The 21297-nt window shown below is 42.6% G+C and overlaps 1 protein-coding gene across 1 annotated transcript in view; it reads left to right on the top strand.

Moving 5' to 3' along the window:
• The window catches only part of piwil4 (piwi-like RNA-mediated gene silencing 4), a 79199-nt gene that overhangs the window by 12618 nt on the left and 45284 nt on the right, over nucleotides 1-21297 (top strand). Inside the window, exons 4-10 of the mRNA XM_012958238.2 lie at nucleotides 1067-1192; nucleotides 10021-10232; nucleotides 11636-11757; nucleotides 13326-13406; nucleotides 13694-13891; nucleotides 14424-14535; nucleotides 15696-15822. Of these exons, the coding sequence (XP_012813692.2) occupies nucleotides 1067-1192; nucleotides 10021-10232; nucleotides 11636-11757; nucleotides 13326-13406; nucleotides 13694-13891; nucleotides 14424-14535; nucleotides 15696-15822 (978 nt within the window). The remainder of the gene's footprint in view (nucleotides 1-1066; nucleotides 1193-10020; nucleotides 10233-11635; nucleotides 11758-13325; nucleotides 13407-13693; nucleotides 13892-14423; nucleotides 14536-15695; nucleotides 15823-21297) is intronic.

The raw sequence follows: 21297 nt of genomic DNA, 5'->3' as shown, positions 1-21297 counted from the left end.
GCTAAGTAGTCAGGGGAGCAAAAGAAACCTAGGTGGAGGTAGAAGAATATGATGTTGGAAAGAGTAGGGGCATGAATAAACTGATTGGAGGGGGATGGAAACCAAGGAATGGGAATGAAAGACAGAAGAAGAGAAGGAATAGGGATTATGGAGCACAGAGACAAATTGGGAGGCTAATAGAAATTAAGAACAAGAGAGAAGTGTTGGAGTTAGAGAGACTTGGGGAGAAGGAGGATAAAAGGAGCTTAAGCAAAAGGCAGGACATGGCAAGAAAGGAGAGGATGTATATTGGAAGAGAAATAAATGGGTTGGGAGAAGGACAAGAGTTAAGCTGGCCATACACGCACCGATAATATCGTACAAAACCTTATATCGCAGGAGGCTGCTGATATCAGACGACTCGCCGATCACCCAGGGTAAAAGATTTTGATTGGGGGCCATAGAAGGCACCTGAGCAAAATCTGCCGTCAGGGCTGAATCGGCAGAAGGAGGTAGAAATCCTATTGTTTCTACCTCCTTATCTGCCCTTTCAGCCCTGAATGCTAGTGGCGGATTTAACGATCTTTCGTGTGACCGATGGTCGCACAAAAGATCGCAAATCGCCACGTGTGTGGCCACCTTTAGTCTGGTATGGCACAGGGACCAATATAATTCACTTTGGGGCCCAAATTAAGAAGGTTGGGTTTTTATGGCAGCCCTGCTCATACACTCTTTGTGAGAAGCCATTCCAGACTTGTGATGGCCTTAGTTGTCCCTGAGAAGATTACAGACACCAAAATGTCTGTTCTGTTGCATTTTAGCGCCTATTGGGTCGGTCACTAATCCACACTTCTTCATCATAAAAGAGGGTCTGCATTCAAACGAAGACCAGAATGTGCTAAAGCCATGATAGCCATGCCAGCTAGCCTGTTTATTTGCAATATTATAGGGACTTGATAGGTTGTATTCCCCTCATGTTCCAAGGCTTTAATTGCATAAATAAGTGTAGCATACTTTACTATATATAACTGTCCATCATGTACCCATACAGCACGTCAGGGGCTGACATGACTTTGTGTCATTGCAGGTACCATCTCAGCTGGAGAGAATAGGTATGTCCTTGCAGAGAGAGGAGGTCGGAATGGCCGGAACCTACAAGATTTTGGGATCAACACCAGGCAGACTATGGCTCACGTTAAGGACCACAAAACAGGTACCCAGTCTTCAATGTGTTTTTTCTACCCATGTCCTGTGTTCAAAAATTGCAACAAAAATAGCTCTATATACCAGGTACAAACTGATTGCAATATTGCTGTCCCCTCTGATCTATTTACTGCTTGTGGGCTGAATCTCTATTTTTTTGCTCCTTTAATAAGGGGTTTTAAGACTTTTCTGGATTGAAGATGCTCTTGTGACCCCTCTTATAGTGATTTGCTTTCTAAAATATTGTTTTTATAGCACCCGACTCCAGTGTCACTGACAGAACGTGCATGTCCTCGCCTGATGGTGGCCATGACCTTCAGCACAGGAGGAGTTAAACATGATAGGAGTGGTTTATTTACATAGGAAAATGAACATGTGATTTCACTGGTCTAATAGATTGGTTCAGCAGGGATTTGACTTGAAATGTCCAACAAAAGTAGGTTGATGGAGCACCGTTCTTTGGAGGGAACCATCCAGTGCTTGGGATCACCTGTCCTTATATATAGGCCATGCAGATACCTTGGCAAAAGCTTTATCTGCTAGTTCTTGCTGGATTGGAAGTAATATGGGAGATTGTCATGGGCAGGCAGGACAGTGGTCACAGAGGGCAAATCATGGGCATTTTATCTTTGGTGTTGCCAAGAGTCCTACTCTCCCACCATCTCTTGGTTTTATGTTTTGTATCCTCGTTTTGTATTTCCTTTTGTATTTAAATAAAACATTATTGGGGTTATGTAATAAGGGCACTAAGTTTGCCCAGGTGCAGTAACCAATTGCAACCAATCAGCAGAAGGCATTTACTGGTCACCTGTATAAAAGCATACATCTTATTGTTTGCCATTGGTTACTTTTCCTGGGCACGGGATGGCCAAGGGGGACGGCATAGGAGGGGCCACCTCAGGCGGCTCAGGGGAAAGAAACGCCCCTGCATATGGGGTAAGAGTAGAAAGTTTGGAGAAATATAATAACACTAATATTGCTTGGGAATATAGGAATAATGACGCACTTTGTGCAGATGTGAATAAAAGCCTGTCTCTGCGCACTGTAACTTTTGGTACAGAAATACTGGTCAATGGTAAATCTTTTCACTTGAAAATTAAATCTCTTTACTGTAATTGTGTATTATTATACTTTATTTGTGTAGCATTCACCTTCCCACAGATGAAGAAATGCTATTCCTGTAGCAGGGCCTTCCTTAGTCCCAATAAATGTACTTCCAGAGCAAAAGAACAGAACCATGCTGTTCAACATTCAACATTCAAAGCCCTTCCCTCCTCTGCTCCTCACTACATTACTTCACTGGTCTCCCTGCACGTTCCTGGTCATCTCCTCCGCTCCTCTCAGAGCCTCCGTCTCTTTACACCATCCACACCCACTGCGCTCTCTCGTCTTAACCCTTTCTATTTTGCTGCTCCTTCCCTCTGGAACTCTATCCCTGAATCCCTCCGTAGGGAAAACTCACCCACTCTCTTTAAGCAAAACTCAGATTGTACCTTCTGGGGCACTAAAACATTATTTTGCCCAATCCTGCGCTTAAGGGCAAATGCCCATACCTGGTGCACTCTTACCTTCCAGTTTGTGCCTGTATGTTACCCAACCACTTAGATTGTAAGCTCTACGGGGCAGGGACCTCCTTCCTACTATGTCTTATATCACTTGGCAATTAATCTCTGTGTATTTATATATATATTTATTTATTATAACACTTGTCCTCCCTGTGTGTAATTCTGTATATTGTAAGATTGTACAGCGCTGCGTACCCTTGTGGCACTTTATAAATAAAGTTATACATACATACATACATACATGTCCTACCAGATCCCTAGGAGAATTTTTCCATGATGCGTATACAACAAATACAGAATAGAACCCAATGTATACAACATTTGAGATTCCAGAATCTAGAACACTACTGCCAATCTAGAACACTACTGCCAGTCCTGGGGTGTTTATGGTTTATCGCCCAGGCTTTTTCTTCATTCTCTTGTCACACCCATGCCAAGCAAGACCCAGGTTTGAAAATTTTAGTCAGGTTATCTGAGTGTTATCTGAGGGTTAGTTCACCTTTAAATAAACTTTTAGCATCATGTAGAAAATGATATTCTAAGACAGTTTGCACTTTTTCTTTAATTTTTCTTTTGATGGTGGTTTTTAAATTATTTAGGTTTTTGTTCAGCATGTAATTTTAGCAGCAGTTTCAGTGAGAGACTGGGGGACAAACGGCAGATGCCTGGATAGAAATAGAAGTAATAAACAGTAATAATAACTGTAAAATTATAGCCTTACAGAGCAGTAGTTTTTCTCTTGATTGCTGGGGTCAGTGACCCCCTTCCCATTTGAAAGCTGGAAAGAGCCAGAAGAGGAAGGAAGGCAAATAATTCCAAAACTATAAAATGAAGAACAATTTAAAATTGGCCTTGAACATATAACATACATGTATGGTACCCCTTAACCGGAAACCTGTTATCCAGAAAGTGGCAAATTACAGAAAGGGCTTCTCCTATAGACTCCCTTTTAAGGAAATAATTCAGATTTGTAAAAAATACACCTTTTTTCTCTGGAATAATAAAACAGTACCTGTACTTGATCCCAACTAAGTTATAATTACCCCTTATTGGGGCAGAACAGCCCTATTGGGTTTATTTAATGGTTAAATGATTCCCTTTTCTCTGTAATAATAAAACAGTACCTGTACTTGATCCAAACTAAGATATAATTACCCCTTATTGGGGGCAGAACAGCCCTATTGGGTTTATTTAATGGTTAAATGATTCCCTTTTCTCTGTAATAATAAAACAGTACCTGTACTTGATCCCAACTAAGATATAATTACCCCTTATTGGGGGCAGAACAGCCCTATTGGGTTTATTTCATGGTTAAATGATTCCCTTTTCTCTGTAATAATAAAACAGTACCTGTACTTGATCCCAACTAAGATATAATTACCCCTTATTGGGGGCAGAACAGCCCTATTGGGTTTATTTAATGGTTAAATGATTCCCTTTTCTCTGTAATAATAAAACAGTACCTGTACTTGATCCCAACTAAGATATAATTACCCCTTATTGGGGGCAGAACAGCCCTATTGGGTTTATTTCATGGTTAAATGATTCCCTTTTCTCTGTAATAATAAAACAGTACCTGTACTTGATCCCAACTAAGATATAATTACCCCTTATTGGGGGCAGAACAGCCCTATTGGGTTTATTTAATGGTTAAATGATTCCCTTTTCTCTGTAATAATAAAACAGTACCTGTACTTGATCCCAACTAAGATATAATTACCCCTTATTTTTTAGCAGACTTAGGGGCTGATTTACTAAGACACGATTTCGAATCCGAATTGGAAAAATTCCGATTGGAAACGAACATTTTGCGACTTTTTCGTATTTTTTGCGATTTTTTCGGCGTCTTTACGATTTTTGCGTAAAAACGCGAGTTTTTTGGCGTCTTTACGATTTTTGCGTAAAAACGCGCATTTTTCGGCGTCTTTACGATTTTTGCGTAAAAACGCGAGTTTTTCGTAGCCATTACGAAAGTTGCGCAAAGTCGCGATTTTTTTGTAGCGTTAACGTTTCGCGCAAGTTTTAACGCTACGAAAAAATCGCGACTTTGCGCAACTTTCATAATGGCTATGAAAAACTCGCGTTTTTCCGCCAAAATCGTAAAGACGCTGAAAAACTCGCGTTTTTACGCAAAAATCGTAAAGACGCCGAAAAAAAATCGCAAAATTACCGATCATTACGAAAAAAACGCAATCGGACGCATTCGGCCCATTCGTGGGTTAGTAAATGTGCCCCTTAAGGTATAAAGATCCAAATTATGGAATGATCCCTTATCCAGAAAACCCCAGGTCACTGAGCATTTTGAATAATAAGACCCATACCTGCACTAGCACTTTCACCCGAGAAAATGTAAATGACCCCCAAAATTTCAAATGGGGTTTAACCAAATGGCCATAGGTTATTGCCTGATTTATGACCAGTTGGAAGCAGGCCTAGCTTCACTAGAGATAAAGTCTGTACTGATAACCTGTACCAAGCGGCACCATAAAACAATAAACAATAACAGGTATGACTGATCACGTTTACCATTTATGGGGCTCGGTTTTGTTGCTGCCGCTTAATTGAACAAACGTCTGATCCAAATGCATCAGTAATGAATCTGTGTTTCAAGCTCTATTTTCCAAGCTTATTCTTTAGCTTTTATTTGCACTCTATTTATATTGAGGTCAACAAGAGCCGAAGCGAGGAACGTGCATTTGTTTGGCTGTGACTGCGGTTTAAATGTTCCCTGCCTTTGCTCTCAAAATGAGCAGAGTCCAGAGGTTCTAGTAATAATGTAGCGAGCGGCATAATAACCAGTATCCCCCTGCTGCCTGTACCTTTGCACACCCGGCATCCCGCTGCCTCAATTGCTCTGAACATTTTTAGCATCTGAAATAGTGATTGCCAGAAGGCATTTGCTGTAACGCCCTTGTTACCCAGCACTTGTTCTCTCTTCCTAGGGGGATAGGAACATGGAGGAACATACAGGGTCGGACTGGGCCTCTGGGACACTGGGAAAAAACCTGGTGGGCCCCGGCAGCCCAGACCCGACCCTTTGCTGACGCTACCCTGGCCAGCCGGTCCTCCCCTGACACATTAAACTTATGCTCGCTCTGGGGAGGACTTTGGGTGGGGGACCCTGCCGGGGGTTGGGGAGGCTCAGCGGGGGGCCTTGCAGGGGGTTAGGGGGTGTGGGGGACGCGGCCGGCAGGGGGCACCTGCAGGGCCCCTGGTGGGACCTGCACCCCCCAGTCCGACCCTGAGAACATAAAGGCATCTCCAGTGTTGGACTAGGTTGGACTAGGCTGGCCAAGGGTGGGGGGTGGGGTACACGAAAGTCTACAGCAAGTAAAGACCCCTTATTTTATGCTTGGGCCCACATTTATTTATAGGGTACAGTGGGGCCAGTTATGTTATCCTCTGTGAGAACAATATTTACTCTACCAGCCATGCACAATTAAAGCCAATCTTGCCCCGACTTCAACTGAACGCACTGGAGTCTATTTACATTTCTCTACTGAGGCTTTTTCCATGGCAGCTTTTTCTATGCAGAATACATTGTGAGTAGGTTTTTTTCTTGCAGATTTTTTTTTTTTTTACATTGGTGTTTATGAGTGCACTTTTGCAGATATTTTTCCCCTGCAAATCCATACCTGGCAAAAAAACTTTGCTCCTCACCATGGGGGGGGGGGGGGGGTTTGGGTCTCTGCAGGGACCCTATAATATATGTGTGTGTGTGTGTATATATATGTGTGTGTGTGTGTATATATATGTGTGTGTGTGTGTGTGTGTGTGTGTGTGTGTATATATATTTCTTGTTCTTATATGTATATATAATGAATATATACAAATATACATGCTCCCATTTGGGCCCCATGATATCTCTCTATCTATTTATCTATCTATCTATCTATCTATTTATCTATCTATCATCTATCTATCTATCATTTATCTATCTATCGTCTATCTATCTATTATCTATCTATCCATCTATCTATCATCTATCTATCTATCTATCTATCTATCATCTATCTATCATCTATCTATCTATCTATCTATCTATCTATCATCTATCTATCTATCTATCTATCATCTATCTATCATCTATCTATCTATCATCTATCTATCTATCTATCTATCATCTATCTATCTATCATCTATCTATCTATCATCTATCTATCTATCATCTATCTATCTATCTATCCATCGATCTATCATCTATCTATCTATCTATCATCTATCTATCTATCATCTATCTATCTATCTATCCATCGATCTATCATCTATCTATCTATCTATCTATCATCTATCTATCTATCATCTATCTATCTATCATCTATCTATCTATCATCTATCTATCTATCATCTATCTATCTATCTATCCATCGATCTATCATCTATCTATCTATCTATCTATCCATCGATCTATCATCTATCTATCTATCTATCTATCTATCTATCTATCATCTATCTATCTATCATCTATCTATCTATCATCTATCTATCTATCATCTATCTATCTATCTATCCATCGATCTATCATCTATCTATCTATCTATCTATCTATCTATTTATCTATCATCTATCTATCTATCATCTATCTATCTATCATCTATCTATCATCTATCTATCTATCTATCTATCATCTATCTATTTATCTATCATCTATCTAAGCTGTCTGGCTATCTATCAATCGATCGATATATCATCTATCTATCTATCTATCATCTATCTATCTATCATCTATCTATCTATCTATCTATCATCTATCTATCTATCTATCTATCTATCTATCTATCTATCTATCATCTATCTATTTATCTATCTATCTATATATCTTTCTATCTATCTATCTATCTATCTATCTATCTATCATCTATCTAAGCTGTCTGGCTTAAAAACTTAAAACATTCCTGCATTTCTCTTTAAGGGTCATTTAGTTTTCCCTGGGGCACAAATGCACACTGTGTTTTCACAATGGGAGTGCAACACTATGGGGCAGATTTACCATAGCACGAATTCGAATCCCAAATGGCAAAAATTTGCATTGGAAACAAAAATTTCGGCGTCTTTTCGTCACCATCGCAACTTTTTCGTGACTTTTTCGTCGCCCTCGCAACTTTATCGGATTTTGTCTCGATTTTTTCGTATTGACCGATTGTAAATGGCCGAAAAACCAATCTGATTTTTTCGCGGAAAATATACAAAAAAGTCGCGACAGTGACGAAAAAGTTGCAGAAAATACGAAACAGTCGTGACGGCGACGAAAAAGTCGCAAAAATACCGATCATTACGAAAAAAACGCATTCGGACCGTTCGTGGATTAGTAAACTTGCCTCTATGCATTGCTTTGGCCCCCTGTTATTTAGCTATAGATAGACAGACAGAGAGATAGATGTATTTATAGCTGACATCCTCAGTTTATTCAGTGCTACACAGTGCCGTACACTAGTATTAGTGCATTTAAGATCCAGTTATAAATCGTTTTTATTTGAGCCCCGCCGGCTCTATTCGCTGTTATATCTAAGCCTTCCCTTAGAGACGGAGCGGAATAAAGGAGCGGCGCTGCCCGTACAATCTTCCGATTAATGTGGAAGTGGCAGGATAAAAGCTCCATACTTTAACCGTTCGTTGTGTTATCTCAGGCACGGTGACACGACAATGTAACCAGAATAATGATTCCCTATTATACATACACATAAAATGATCATTACTGGGCCGGAGCATCAAGTAAGGGATACAGTAATTGCTGTATTTTCTCTTTATGGCCTATGGATTTTGACCTCATGAAAATTCACAATTCCCCTCCACAAATTAGAGGTATTTTTTTGTTCGTTTTACAGAGTTTTAATGTCACTTTCAACACCATTAATATCCCCTCGCCGGCTATTAAACCATTACAGCTCTGCTGCGGAGGTGCGAGGATAATAAAGTACAGCAAGGCGCACAAATCAGTATATATGGGGAGCGCATTTGTAAGGATGATATGAAAATGAACTTTCAATGGCTGCAAAAGGCTTTTAGTTTAAAGCAATAGATTTTCCCAATTATGGCCTGAGCCACCCAGTTACACCCCTGATTCACCCCAATTCTGTCTTCCTTGATCATAGCCTGTTCATGCCAGCCTTTTAGGCTCTGCCCAATCCCCACTCAGTCCCAATACATCCTAGCCAGTATATAAAAGAAAATTTGGCACTTAAGGTCCCAATACACGGGCCGATAGTAGCTGCCGAAATGGGTCCCTTGGACCGATTCGGCAGCTAATCGGCCTGTGTATGGGCACTTCCGACGGGCCTGCCCAACCGATATCTGGCCTGAAATCGGCCAGATCTTGATCGGGCAGGTTAGAAAATCTAGTCTGATCGGGGACCGCATCGGCTCCAGGGCCAAACGAACGAATTACCCTGGATTCTCCCGATATCGCCCACCCGCTCGCTTGGCGACATCGCCAAGCGAGCCGATCTGCCAGTGTATGGGGTCCTTTACTCTCCTGCCCTTTGTACTAATTATGCCACTGATCGCACCAAATCTGACCCTGGTGGGGGTACATTCCATAACAACATGATCACATTTCTAATAAACACCAACAGAGGTAATTTACATCCCTATTTACAAGGCAGCCCTCTCCTTACTGCCTGCTATAGGGCAATTTGGTAATAGGGTTACCGCCCAGCTGGTGTTTGACTGGCAAATTGCCAGCTAGGGCCGGTGCCAGCAATATAAAAGGGGGGCAACCCTACCTATTATCCCTCCTTTTCCTGACTCTTACCGCGGCAGATCACCCCCTTTTATATAGAGGCTAGTATTAATAGCAAAAAAGGCTGGCAACCATAGCTGGACACCTTTGTGCCTTCTTTTGTCCACTTCTCATAAATACTGCGCTGCCGATAACAGGTAGGGTAGGGAACACAATGGTTTAATTTTTTTTTAGTAAAGGAGCCCCCAGTGTACAGATGGTGTTTATGTGGATGCTGTACAATCCCCATTACTCTACAGATTTCTCCAGCTCAATGGTATATTTTTCATACAACTTTTATTTAGTAAGTGGGGTCACATGCATGGATTTGAACCTTTTTATGGGACCAGCACCCCTGGCAACAGCTCAGGTGGGCCCTGCACACCCCAGTTGGACCCTGGGCTCACTCCCCACGGGCATTCTATTTTAAGAGCAAATCAAAATACTTTACAGATCTTTGTTACAGATGTAATTTATTTACCCCACTAAATGTGATTACAGTGGCACCCTAACCACAGATTTGGACACTTATAATCCATATCTACTGATTTGCAGGTACCAGCGGGGCGCCGGTGAAACTCATGACCAATCTGTTCGGTTTGACTTTGCCGACTCAGTGGAAACTGTACCAGTACCGTGTGGATTTCTCCCCTGAATTTGCTTCTAGGAAACTGAAGACCGCACTGCTCTATTCACACGGGGAGACCTTGGGGAGAGCCAGAGCCTTTCATGGGGAGATTCTCTTTCTTTCTCGTAATATAGGCAAGGTAAATGCTTTGCCCTTTGTTTTACTTCAGATATTTAGCTGCGTTGTGTTCACAATTACCCCGGTGGTACCCCCAGAATGAATACTTATCCAACAGATAGACTATATTATGTTAAGTGACCTATTACAGAATCTTGCCAAACTGGAATATATATATCAGTAAATATTGCCCTTTTACATCCTTTCCCTTGAGCCGCCATTTAGTGATGGGCTGTGTGCTCCCTCAGAGATCAGCTGACAGGAAGTGATGCAGCTCTAACTGTAACAGGAAGTAGTGTGGGAGTAAAAGACAGAACTCTACTCATTCATTGGCTGATGGGGCCTAGCATGTATTTGTGCCTTGGCTTGTTTGTGTGCACTGTGAATCCTATGATCCCGAGAGGCGGCCCTTAATTCTTAAAATGCCAGTTTTGTATTTAAGAGTAACCAATGGCACATACCACTAAAAAAGTATATTGTTTGCATCCACACTACTTCCTGGCAAATGGCAAAACTGTTAGTCACCCCCTCCCCCAGTGACTGTTATTGCTTACCTTATATCTCAGGTTGGTGCTCCTGTGAGAAGAAAACCACACCAGCCCGGGGTAGCTGCGAGACAGCCATCCTCTTCCTTCTCCCTTTTATCTTGGGGTCCCCGGGGGCCGGCGCTTGTGTAGAAGAGTAAAAAAGACGGCATTCTTGTTCAAGTTCAACTTTTTACTCTTCTGCACATGTGCAAGCGGCGCACAGACATAAGAAGGAAGAGGATCACTCACTCACAGTTACCCCGGGCTGGTGCAGTTTTCTCCTCACAGGAGCACCAACCCGGGGTATAAGGTAAGCAATTACAATCACTTGGGGAAGGGTCAGACTGGGCCACCGAGACACCGTGAAAAATCCCAGTGGGCCCCAGCCGCCCAGACCTGACCCTTGCCAGCGCTCCCCCTGCCCAACTGTTCCTCTCCTCACGCGTTAAACTTACATTCGCTCAGGGGAGGACGTCGGGTGGGGCCCCCTGTGAGGGGGAGGGGTTAGGGGAAGCAGCCAGTGGGGGCACATGCAGGGCCCCTGGGGTGCAAGCCTCGGTGGGCCCTGCACCCCCCAGTGTGACTCTGACTGGGGTGCCTAACAGTTCTTTCTCCTTTAAAAGCAGTATTTGTGGTTCAGACCACAAAAACAATGTAGCCGATGTCAGCTCTCCTCCAGGTCTGCTAATTGGCCGACTTCTGTTTCAGGAGTCAAAACCAGTAGTGCAAAGAATATAAAAACCCAGGGAGATGCTGCAAATACCGTATAGACCCCTGTATCCCCGGCCCTTTTTGGAGACTATCCCCCAGCCAATGTGACCCCTGGGATGTAAGTGCCCTTAGGCTCCTGTGGCTGCAGTGTATGAGCTCACTCACATCTCTGTGTATTTACATTTAGCTAAATCATCTGGAAAGTACGACTAGAAAAGGCGAAACTGTGAAAATAACAATCACTCTGACCAACCAGCTGCCGGCCGACTCCCCCGTGTGCATACAGTTTTTTGGCATCCTCTTCAAGAAGTAAGTCACATCTGATATGGGTCTGGGAAGACTCTGGAGTCAGAACAGCCTGATTGATTCCTTGTGCGGTTTTATATTTACCTCCTGTCTGATTCTATACAATAGCTGCACAATGGTTCTGTAGGCTGCTAAGCTTCCTCCTAGTGGAACCGGTATCAGGGCCATCAGAGTATAAATTGGCTGGTCAGCTGTACATTTGTATTTACTCATATAATGGGAACTGCCATACTGGGTAATGTAGCTGAGGAGGGTTAATAGGAACCAAGCAACCTATCAGCTATTAAACGATAAGTAAACTTTTAAAAAACTGAATGTAAAACACATTGGGAAGGTAACAACTAATTAAGCAAGGTCAAAATTAATTTATGGACTCAATAGGCAAATCAATAAGGAACCATTGGCAGCCATAGGAAGGGGGTCAAGGGAGGTAAAAAGGTCTAATTGGCAGGCACTGCATATTTGCCTCCATTTACACACACACATCAGTATTGGAAAGAGAGACTTGCTGTAATAGTTTGTAGAAGTCGTAGGGGCAGATTTATTATAGCTTGAACTATGGATTTCCAGCACTTAGAATTTTATTTGAAATTGCCACTTTTATCAAAACTATTTTGACTTTATGAACTGCACCAGTTCATTTGAAGTGATTCAGCTGCTTTACACTAAACCCACTTGGAAAAATGTGGACCCCTGTTTAGAACCCTGCTTTAAAACCTCAGCAACCTACTCCCCAAGGTGGCCCTGCTCCCCTGTACTGGAGTCCTGCAGCGGGTCGGGTCAGTGTCGGACTGGCCTACCAGGATACCAGGAAAACTCCCGGTGGGCCCTCCTGCTCCTGACCATTTGGCCAGTTTCATGGTCATTCCCTATTTGTGAATGGGAAGAAAGAGGAGAAATAGATGGGAGAATAAATGCTAGCATGGAAATAAAAGAGACTCTAAGAATACAGATGCTGGGTGAGGAAAGGAGGAAAAAGAATTGGGAAAGCGGGCCTAGGGTCCAAGGTCTTTTGTTGGGCCCCTGGGTTCCCAGTCTGACACTGGGTCGGGTACCCAAGAAAAGCAGGTATCCTGTGGGTGCTGGATAGGATTTTTGGATGCAAGTTTTATCCATATTTCTTATATTATTATTATTATTTTTCTACCCTGCCCACTTCTGATGATGTAACCTTTGGTCTCAAAAATTGGTTCCGCGCAGCACTCTACTCTACCCTGTACTTCCTAAGGCAGAGTTGCTCAGCAGGGTTGATGGTGTCCATGTTCAGCTACTGGACTTCTTCTCCATTGTTCCCTGTGCTGATGCTGAAAAAAGAATCAGGTCCTGGATTCTAGTGTTTACGCTCCTGGTCACCATTTAATGCCGAATGCAGAAATAAGCATGGTGGCCACAAACACTCTGTCTTAGGAAGATTGATATGGGGCAGAACTTGGGGAGGGCCAGTTAGGGAGGGGATCCTATGCAAGGACCCTGGGTTGAGTTTACTTCTCCTTTAATCTGCCCATTAGTTTTGCCAGAATGAAAAAAAATCTATAAATATATATATAAATAAATTGTGTTTATTTTCTCAGGGTCTTTAAAAGCCTTAATATGTACCAAGTGGGGCGCAATTACTATAATCCTGCTGACCCAGTGATCATTCCTCAGCACAGGTAAATAAGCATCAATTTTGTAAATCTATATATGTATAAATTTATTGGTCATCTGTTGGGACCAGTGGGGAACCCAGGACAGGGACCCAGACTCATAATGCGAGTACAGACCTTGTACATCATTCATTGAACCCTTATGTAACTGTACAGTATACAGAGACACTTATACCAAGTGGACTCAATATTTATTGTAGACCTTCCTCTAAACTGGCCCAAAATGTTGGTTCTACAGTTAATATTTCTCAGGTCCATTGTAGCCCTTATTGATGTTCATTATCTCCTCTTAGGTTAATGCTGTGGCCTGGGTTTGTGCTCTCCATAATGAAACTGGAATCCCAGCTGGCCCTGTGCGCTGATGTGAGCCACAAAGTCCTGCGGAATGAGACTGTTCTTGACTCCATGAAAGCTCTGTACTCCAAAGTCCCCAAGGAGAGATTCACAGACATATGTGAGAAAGAGCTGCTTGGGCTTGTTGTGTTAACCAGGTACTTGGAACCCAACAAAGTAAATGGGGAAGAGGCTAGATGTAGTCGCAATGCTGGAAGAATAACTACATCATTGAGGATGTCTAGTCTGCAGTACGCTAGCTGTTTCACTTTAACTACAAGCTTCCCACCAACAGCCGAAGGCTGCAGCGTCAGAATCCCTGATGTATAGAGTAAAAATATATTATTCTATTGTAGGGATTCCCAACATTTTTTACTTGTGAATTAAAAAGTGTTGGGAAGCCACACAGACATAAAAAAAGTTCTTTGGGGATGTATATGAAGGGCTGTGATTGGCTATTTGGTAGCCCCATCTCGACTGCTGGCCTGCAGGAAGCTCTCCTTGGAGTAAAACTGTATCTCTGTGCTTCCATAACTTACTCCATGCCAGAGATTTAATGGCCACCTACTTTGAGACCCCTGGGAGCGACATTGAAGGCAGTGCTGAACATGTTGCTCACGAGCCACTGGTCGGGGATCACTGATCTGATAAATTACTTTTCTTTCATTCTGCCCATTGTGTTTTGCTTAGATACAACAATAAAACCTACAGAGTTGACGATATTGACTGGTCCACCAAACCGACAGATTCCTTTCCAAGGAAGGATGGCTCAGAGATTACGTACACAGACTACTATAGTCAGGTATATTCAGGAGGTTTCATTGTAACATGTAAAGAAGTTGTTTAAAGCATTAGTAAGCCTTTTATTTTTAAATACCCTAAAATTACTCTGTACAGCCCCCAGAATAACATACCTTTTTCCCTGCAAAGATATTTATGTTGTTTCTTTTTTACAAGCAGCTGAACTGCAGCTCTTTTACTGACTTCCTTGTCTAGCTTGAAGCTCTGTCCCCTTTTTGCTTTCTAAGTACCTCCTCTCTCCAATTATAAAGACCTGGACACTGCCTCTGCTCCAATTAAAATCAATCAGGCATGCCCAGTAGGCACCTCTTTGAGGTCTTCATAGTCAGAGAGAGAAGGAGTGTTCAGAAAGCAAAAACGGGGAGAGCTTCACGCAGACAAGGAAGTCATTAAAAGAGCTGCAGTTGAACTGTAATAGAAAAACCAAATACATTTGAAAGCAGGGACAAAGGTGTGTTATTCCAGGGGCTGTACAGGGTACTTTTATAGATGTTTGAAAGTGTGCACACGGTTCTCACAGCCGTACTTATGAGGGAAGATGCCTAGCAATGTGGGAATGATGAGGCCTCCACCTGAAGGATGTCTGTCTTGCTCAATAAAAGAAGATGGACAGCATGTTGGTTCACCAATAAAAAAGTTGGTCTTTATTAGCTCTACATGAAAACTAATAAATGGGCTTTATTGGAGACTTTTTCTGCTGTCCATCTTTTTCTTTTGTACAAGTTAAAGCTAAGAAACACTGTGGAACATGCAACTTGTTCCCCAACAAGACAAGGGGTGGAAAGCTGGGAGCGGCTGATGTATTCTTTATTGTTCCTGCAATAAATTGATGAAAGCTAATTGTTGATCGGTTGATCTAGACAAAAACCCAGAATTGTGCTGTGGCCACTTCAAACTACCAGTTGTTCCTTCTTCTGCGTGATCAATTAACTTTTTGTGCCCATGGCACTCCCATAGGTCCCATAACCCTTGTAGCCACTGTAGCACTATTGTAGTTTCTAAAACCCATATCTGTTTTTGTAGATACATTGATGACATCTTCCATGAAAGTGTGGGGATAGACAATATATTGTCAATAACTGCTGTTCGTGTAACACAATGTGTTGCTATGTACAAAAAAGTGTAAGGAGACTAATTTGAACCCTCCCTGTCATTATGCAGCAATACAGCATAAACATCTCCGACCTACAGCAACCCATGTTGGTGAGCACACTAAAAGCTAAGAAGAGTGACAATCCCGATGCCCCTCGTGCCGTCCACCTCATTCCTGAACTGTGCTATCTCACAGGTAAAGTTTTGGCAAAAACAATTTACTGCCATAGATTCTTCACCCACCCACGTTGGCCTTCTCTTAAATTGGGTATACAGCATTAAGGAATGATCTGCAACAGAAAGTCATATGGATTTTATCTTTTACTGGGCATAAATTATGTCCTAAATCACGTTAGTTACATGGAGCCCATAAAGGGTTGGTATTGATTATGGATTAAGAGTTTCCCACTCTGCAGAGGGTTTAAGTAGAGGTCTTTGCTACTTCTGGCTTTGGGCATCTACTAATTGACCAGTCTGAAGCGCTGGCCCACATTGCTCATAACAGGCTTTTTATTAATACAGCCCACTTTTTATCACACCAATGGAAACTGCCTCTAAAGACATTTCATTTTCCTGGTCCATATGAATATTCCAGCATCTATAAGCTCAAAAGTTAGTAATCATAGGCTGTGGCTTCAGGGTTAGAAGAGTAATTGGTTCTTCAATATGAGATCTGGATGCAAAGTAAAGGTAAGTCTCTGGTAGTAGTAAGGCTTAATAGCAGGGCCGGAACTAGGGGTAGGCAGAAGAGGCACGTGCTAGGGAGCAAAATCTGGGGGGCGCCAAGCACGTACCTTTTCTGAAGATAAGCAGGGGAGCTGACCCTGGGGCTGCCATCAGGAATCAGGGGCTGTTACACCGGGGGCAGGGTGAGGTTGGTTCTGCCAACAAAGTACAACAAGGCCCCAAAGTAATGGCTGCCTACATTCCAATCTGTTATACTGAAACATACGCCTTCTCCACCCTAGAGCCTGGCTATGACGAAGTATATATGTCTGTCCAGGCACCCCAACTGGAACTGGGTACCTGCCCAAGCTGCAAAATGTAGTCTGCCTGGAAAATCCCTCCATGTTAGAAGAATAAATGGTAGCTGCTACAAAAATGGCCGAGGTGACACAATGTATTCTCTTTGTTCTTTTAAAGCTGGTCATACATGCACCGATAATATCGTAGGAAACCTCGTTCCGTACGATATTCGGTGCGTGTATGGCAAGTCGGCGAGTCGACCGATATCGCAGGAGGCTGCTGATATCGGTCGAGTCGCCGATCGGGCGGGTTAAAAGATTTTGATCGGGCGCCATAGAAGGCGTCTGAGCAAAATCTGTCGTCAGGGCTGAATCGGCAGAAGGAGATAGAAATCCTTTTGTTTCTACCTCCTTATCTGCCATTTCAGCCCTGAACGTTAGTGGCGGATTTAACGATCTTTCGTGCGACCAATGGTCGCACGAAAGATCGCAAATCGCCACGTGTGTGGCCACCTTTAGTGTGTTTGGCCCACATACAGCACCATTTGATCTAGACTCCATTTCAGTGCTGTTTGCACCCTGCCAAGCTGCCTGTTTGATATCATTTATAGGACAGTGTTGCTCGAGTTGCTTGTGGTTTAAATTAAAAAAAAAATGTCATTATCTGCAATGGCGTTTCATATGTGTCCCCATGTAAGGGTGAAACCCACGGGGTCTGGCCTTCATCTCTCCCAGTCTGCCTGATGGCTTGTCTGTTCATACAGGTGCTTATGTAAGGAGAACCCCGTTCCTTTCCCTAGTAGTTTCATTGCGGAAAAAAGGATTTCTTCTTGTTCTATGGAAGTACCTGTATGTTGTTCTATGGAAGTACCTGTATGTTGTTCTGTGGAAGTACCTGTATGTTGTTCTACGGAAGTACCTGTATATTGTTGTACGGAAGTACCTGTATATTGTTCTACGGAATTACCTGTATATTGTTCTATGGAAGTACCTGTATATTGTTCTATGGAAGTACCTGTATATTGTTCTATGGAAGTACCTGTATGTTGTTCTACGGAAGTACCTGTATATTGTTGTATGGAAGTACCTGTATATTGTTCTACGGAAGTACCTGTATATTGTTCTATGGAAGTACCTGTATATTGTTCTATGGAAGTACCTGTATGTTGTTCTATGGAAGTACCTGTATGTTGTTCTATGGAAGTACCTGTATAGTGTTCTATGGAAGTACTTGTATGTTGTTCTATGGAAGTACCTGTATAGTGTTCTATGGAAGTACTTGTATGTTGTTCTATGGAAGTACCTGTATGTTGTTCTATGGAAGTACCTGTATATTGTTCTATGGAAGTACCTGTATATTGTTCTATGGAAGTACCTGTATGTTGTTCTATGGAAGTACCTGTATATTGTTCTATGGAAGTACCTGTATATTGTTCTATGGAAGTACCTGTATGTTGTTCTATGGAAGTACCTGTATATTGTTCTATGGAAGTACCTGTATAGTGTTCTATGGAAGTACTTGTATATTGTTCTATGGAAGTACCTGTATATTATTCTATGGAAGTACCTGTATATTGTTCTATGGAAGTACCTGTATGTTGTTCTATGGAAGTACCTGTATATTGTTCTGTGGAAGTACCTGTATATTGTTCTATGGAAGTACCTGTATATTGTTCTATGGAAGTACCTGTATATTGTTCTATGGAAGTACCTGTATATTGTTCTATGGAAGTACAAGTATCATTGTAACCTGTGATATTTATGACGCCAGCTTGTTCATTGCTCCGTATTCTCCACTCACTATCATTAGGTCTGAGCTCGGTAACTGCCAGTAAATAAGGCCACAAAACACATTTGTGGAGAATATAACCAGGTGTCACGCTGTTAGCATTACAGTTTTCCCATGAACTATGTAGTGCCACCCAACGTGCCCCCCCCCCATGCAGCCGCTTGGGATAATGTGTAATTGAGCTGACACTTAATGGTTCAGTCGTCTGGTATATTATATTGCTGGAGGCAAAGGGTTAATATTGTTTAACCAGAATAAAAAGAAACAGATGAATTGGTGAAAGGCTTCAGAACCATTAAGCAGTGCAGAGATCATTTCCCGACCTCACACCTACAGTAAATATTGACAAAGCTCCGTGTTCCGTGGCAAAGGCACCAGTGCAAAGGGAATCTCATTACATTAAGGCAAATATTCATATCCACACATTGGAACCCTCTGTGCCGTGCCATATTCCGGGGCACTTCTAATAATCTGTGCCCTGTGTATTTCTTACAGAACAAATCTTTTCACCTGTACTAAAGGGCAAGTCCGAGTTACAACTGCCTATGGCCAGTGTGGCCCTTGGCTGACTACTTTGAGACTCAAAAAAATGTAACGGTAGTCTACTGTCCTCAGCCTGCCTTCAGCCTGCCTCCTCCCAATCCCACAATTCCCTGCTGCAACCATGATGTCAATAAGGAAAGGAACATTGTGGGTTATGTAGTTCCTTCATGCTGTCTGTAAGATGTGGGGAATTTGTTACAATTTATACCATCAGTGTTTTAGTCCCTCCTCCCTTAGCCAGGATTTCAAATGATGCAGGGAGAGAAGAACTGCATTTCAGCATATAAAAATAGTATTTATTCCTACTGTTTGAAGGAACAGATTACAGGGATAGGTATATTAGGGGTTTCTGTGTTGTGTGGGACTCTTTAACAAATTTGGGTTCGGAAGACAGACCTCCCCTTTAATGGTGTGATACTTTAGTGTGTATTCACTCGCAGCGGCGCAGTAAGCAAAGTGCAATTTTGAGCACAGTCTCCATGTGTTTTTCCCACAATGCTGGCGTCTCTGTATATGCAAACAGGCAATTTTCTTGTCACAATTGCGCTGCCCCTACCAAAGTTCCATCTGATTCGTCAAAATAGATGCATATGTGCATGCAACTTTGTGCCAAATATTTTCAAAGTTTGGCATTTCCAGTATTCACTAGCATCATTTCAAGTGTGAGTGAAATGTGTGCCTGATTCTAAGGCAACTGAGCAGGGCTAAACGCAGCTATACAGAAGGGCAAGGAGCACATTTTGGCACAAGTAGCTTTAATGAAAGTGGTTCTACGTGCAACTGACTGCAGGGAAAAGCACAAGTTGCCTACTGTGCTTGCAGGTGTTAATGAGCCCTTTTGTGTCTATGGTGAAAGAGTATTAGGGTTGGTGTTAATTGTTTTCTTAAAGGCATTTAGTATTAATGTTTAGGGTCTCCCAGAATGGTTTCAGGCTTAGTGCTTAGGGTTTCACTTATCTGTTCTAGGCTTAAGGTCCTCATACACGGGCCGATTGTAGCTGCCGATATGGGTCCCTTGGACTGATTCGGCAGCTTATCGGCCTGTATATGGGCACTACCGATGGGCCTGCCCGACCAATATCTGAAATCGGCCAGATCTCAATCGGGCAGGTTAGAAAATCTAGTCGGATCAACGAGCCAATGTGGTCCCCGGACCGACTTTTCCTATACCCGTCGTTATAATTCAATCGTTTTGCCTGGATTCTCCCGGTATCGCCCACCCGTAGGTGGGATATCAGGAGAAGATCTGCTCGCTTGGCGACATCGCTAAGCAAGCGGATCTGCCCGTGTATGGGGACCTTTAGTGTTTAAGGCCTTTATTCAGGGTATTCCTAAAAAAAGCTTTGACTGTTGATTTTCGTTAAGGGTTTTGGGGTTTGTCTCCAAACTAAAAAATGGGCAGACAGCCGACTGCAAGAATTGTGCCTGAAACACTGCCCAGTTACTGACTATATTTTACACTGTGGCCACAAACTCTATTGGTGGCCATACACGGGCCGATTGTAGCTGCAGATATTGGTCCCTTAGACCGATTTGGCAGCTTATGGGCCCATGTAGGGGCACAAACGACGGGCCTGCCTACCGACATCTGGCCTGAAATCGTCCAAATATCGGTCGGGCGGGTTAAAAAATGTAGTTGGATCGGGGACCGTATCGGCTCGTTGATGCAGTCCCTAAACCGACTGCACCTATTGCCGGCGTTCTAATTTGATCGTTTGGCTCTTGGGCCAAACGAGCGAATTAGCCTAAAGAGTCCATGTGGCATGGTGGAAAGAATTTCTGTTGCCTGAGAGCTCCACGGACTTGATTTGAGGGGGCCTCAGCGCTGTGCAAATAGGTAAACACACAGATCCCATTTAAATCCTCATTCATTACTTTATTGTTATATCTACACTACAGATGAAGGTATTTCCTGGAACTGGTAATGCTTAACGATCCTTGATGACGAACGCAAACACACTTTTGTTACAGGCAGACTGAGACATTTGGTAAACCTTTCATTAAAAGAGAAGACAGCTTTCAACCAGAAGAGATGCGGCTTCCTTGGGTGTTCGCTATTGTTAACATAAAAGAGTTTTTCCGTTTGATTACACCTCCTCATATGATCACTCTATTATTATAATAGGCTGGCTTCGCAGATGGAAAGATTGTTCTGAAACGGATAAATCGGCCACCCTTCTACCCACGGAATTTGACTTTACTTTAGAAACCACCCAAGCTTTGCCCCTTAGCTTTAACGTTTAAAAGAAGGTTGTCAAGTTACTGTATAACATATATAAATACTTTGAATGACCTAAAGATAAGGGATATTATTGTAAATAGACTCGGCGCCCTGTCCAAGTTCCCAAAGTAATCAAGAGTTTAATTCATCACC

Source organism: Xenopus tropicalis, chromosome 2, assembly GCF_000004195.4.
Source record: "Xenopus tropicalis strain Nigerian chromosome 2, UCB_Xtro_10.0, whole genome shotgun sequence".
NCBI classification, from domain to species: domain Eukaryota; kingdom Metazoa; phylum Chordata; class Amphibia; order Anura; family Pipidae; genus Xenopus; species Xenopus tropicalis.
Note: the sequence above shows the minus strand (reverse complement) of the source record. Positions and strands in the feature narration are given on the sequence as shown.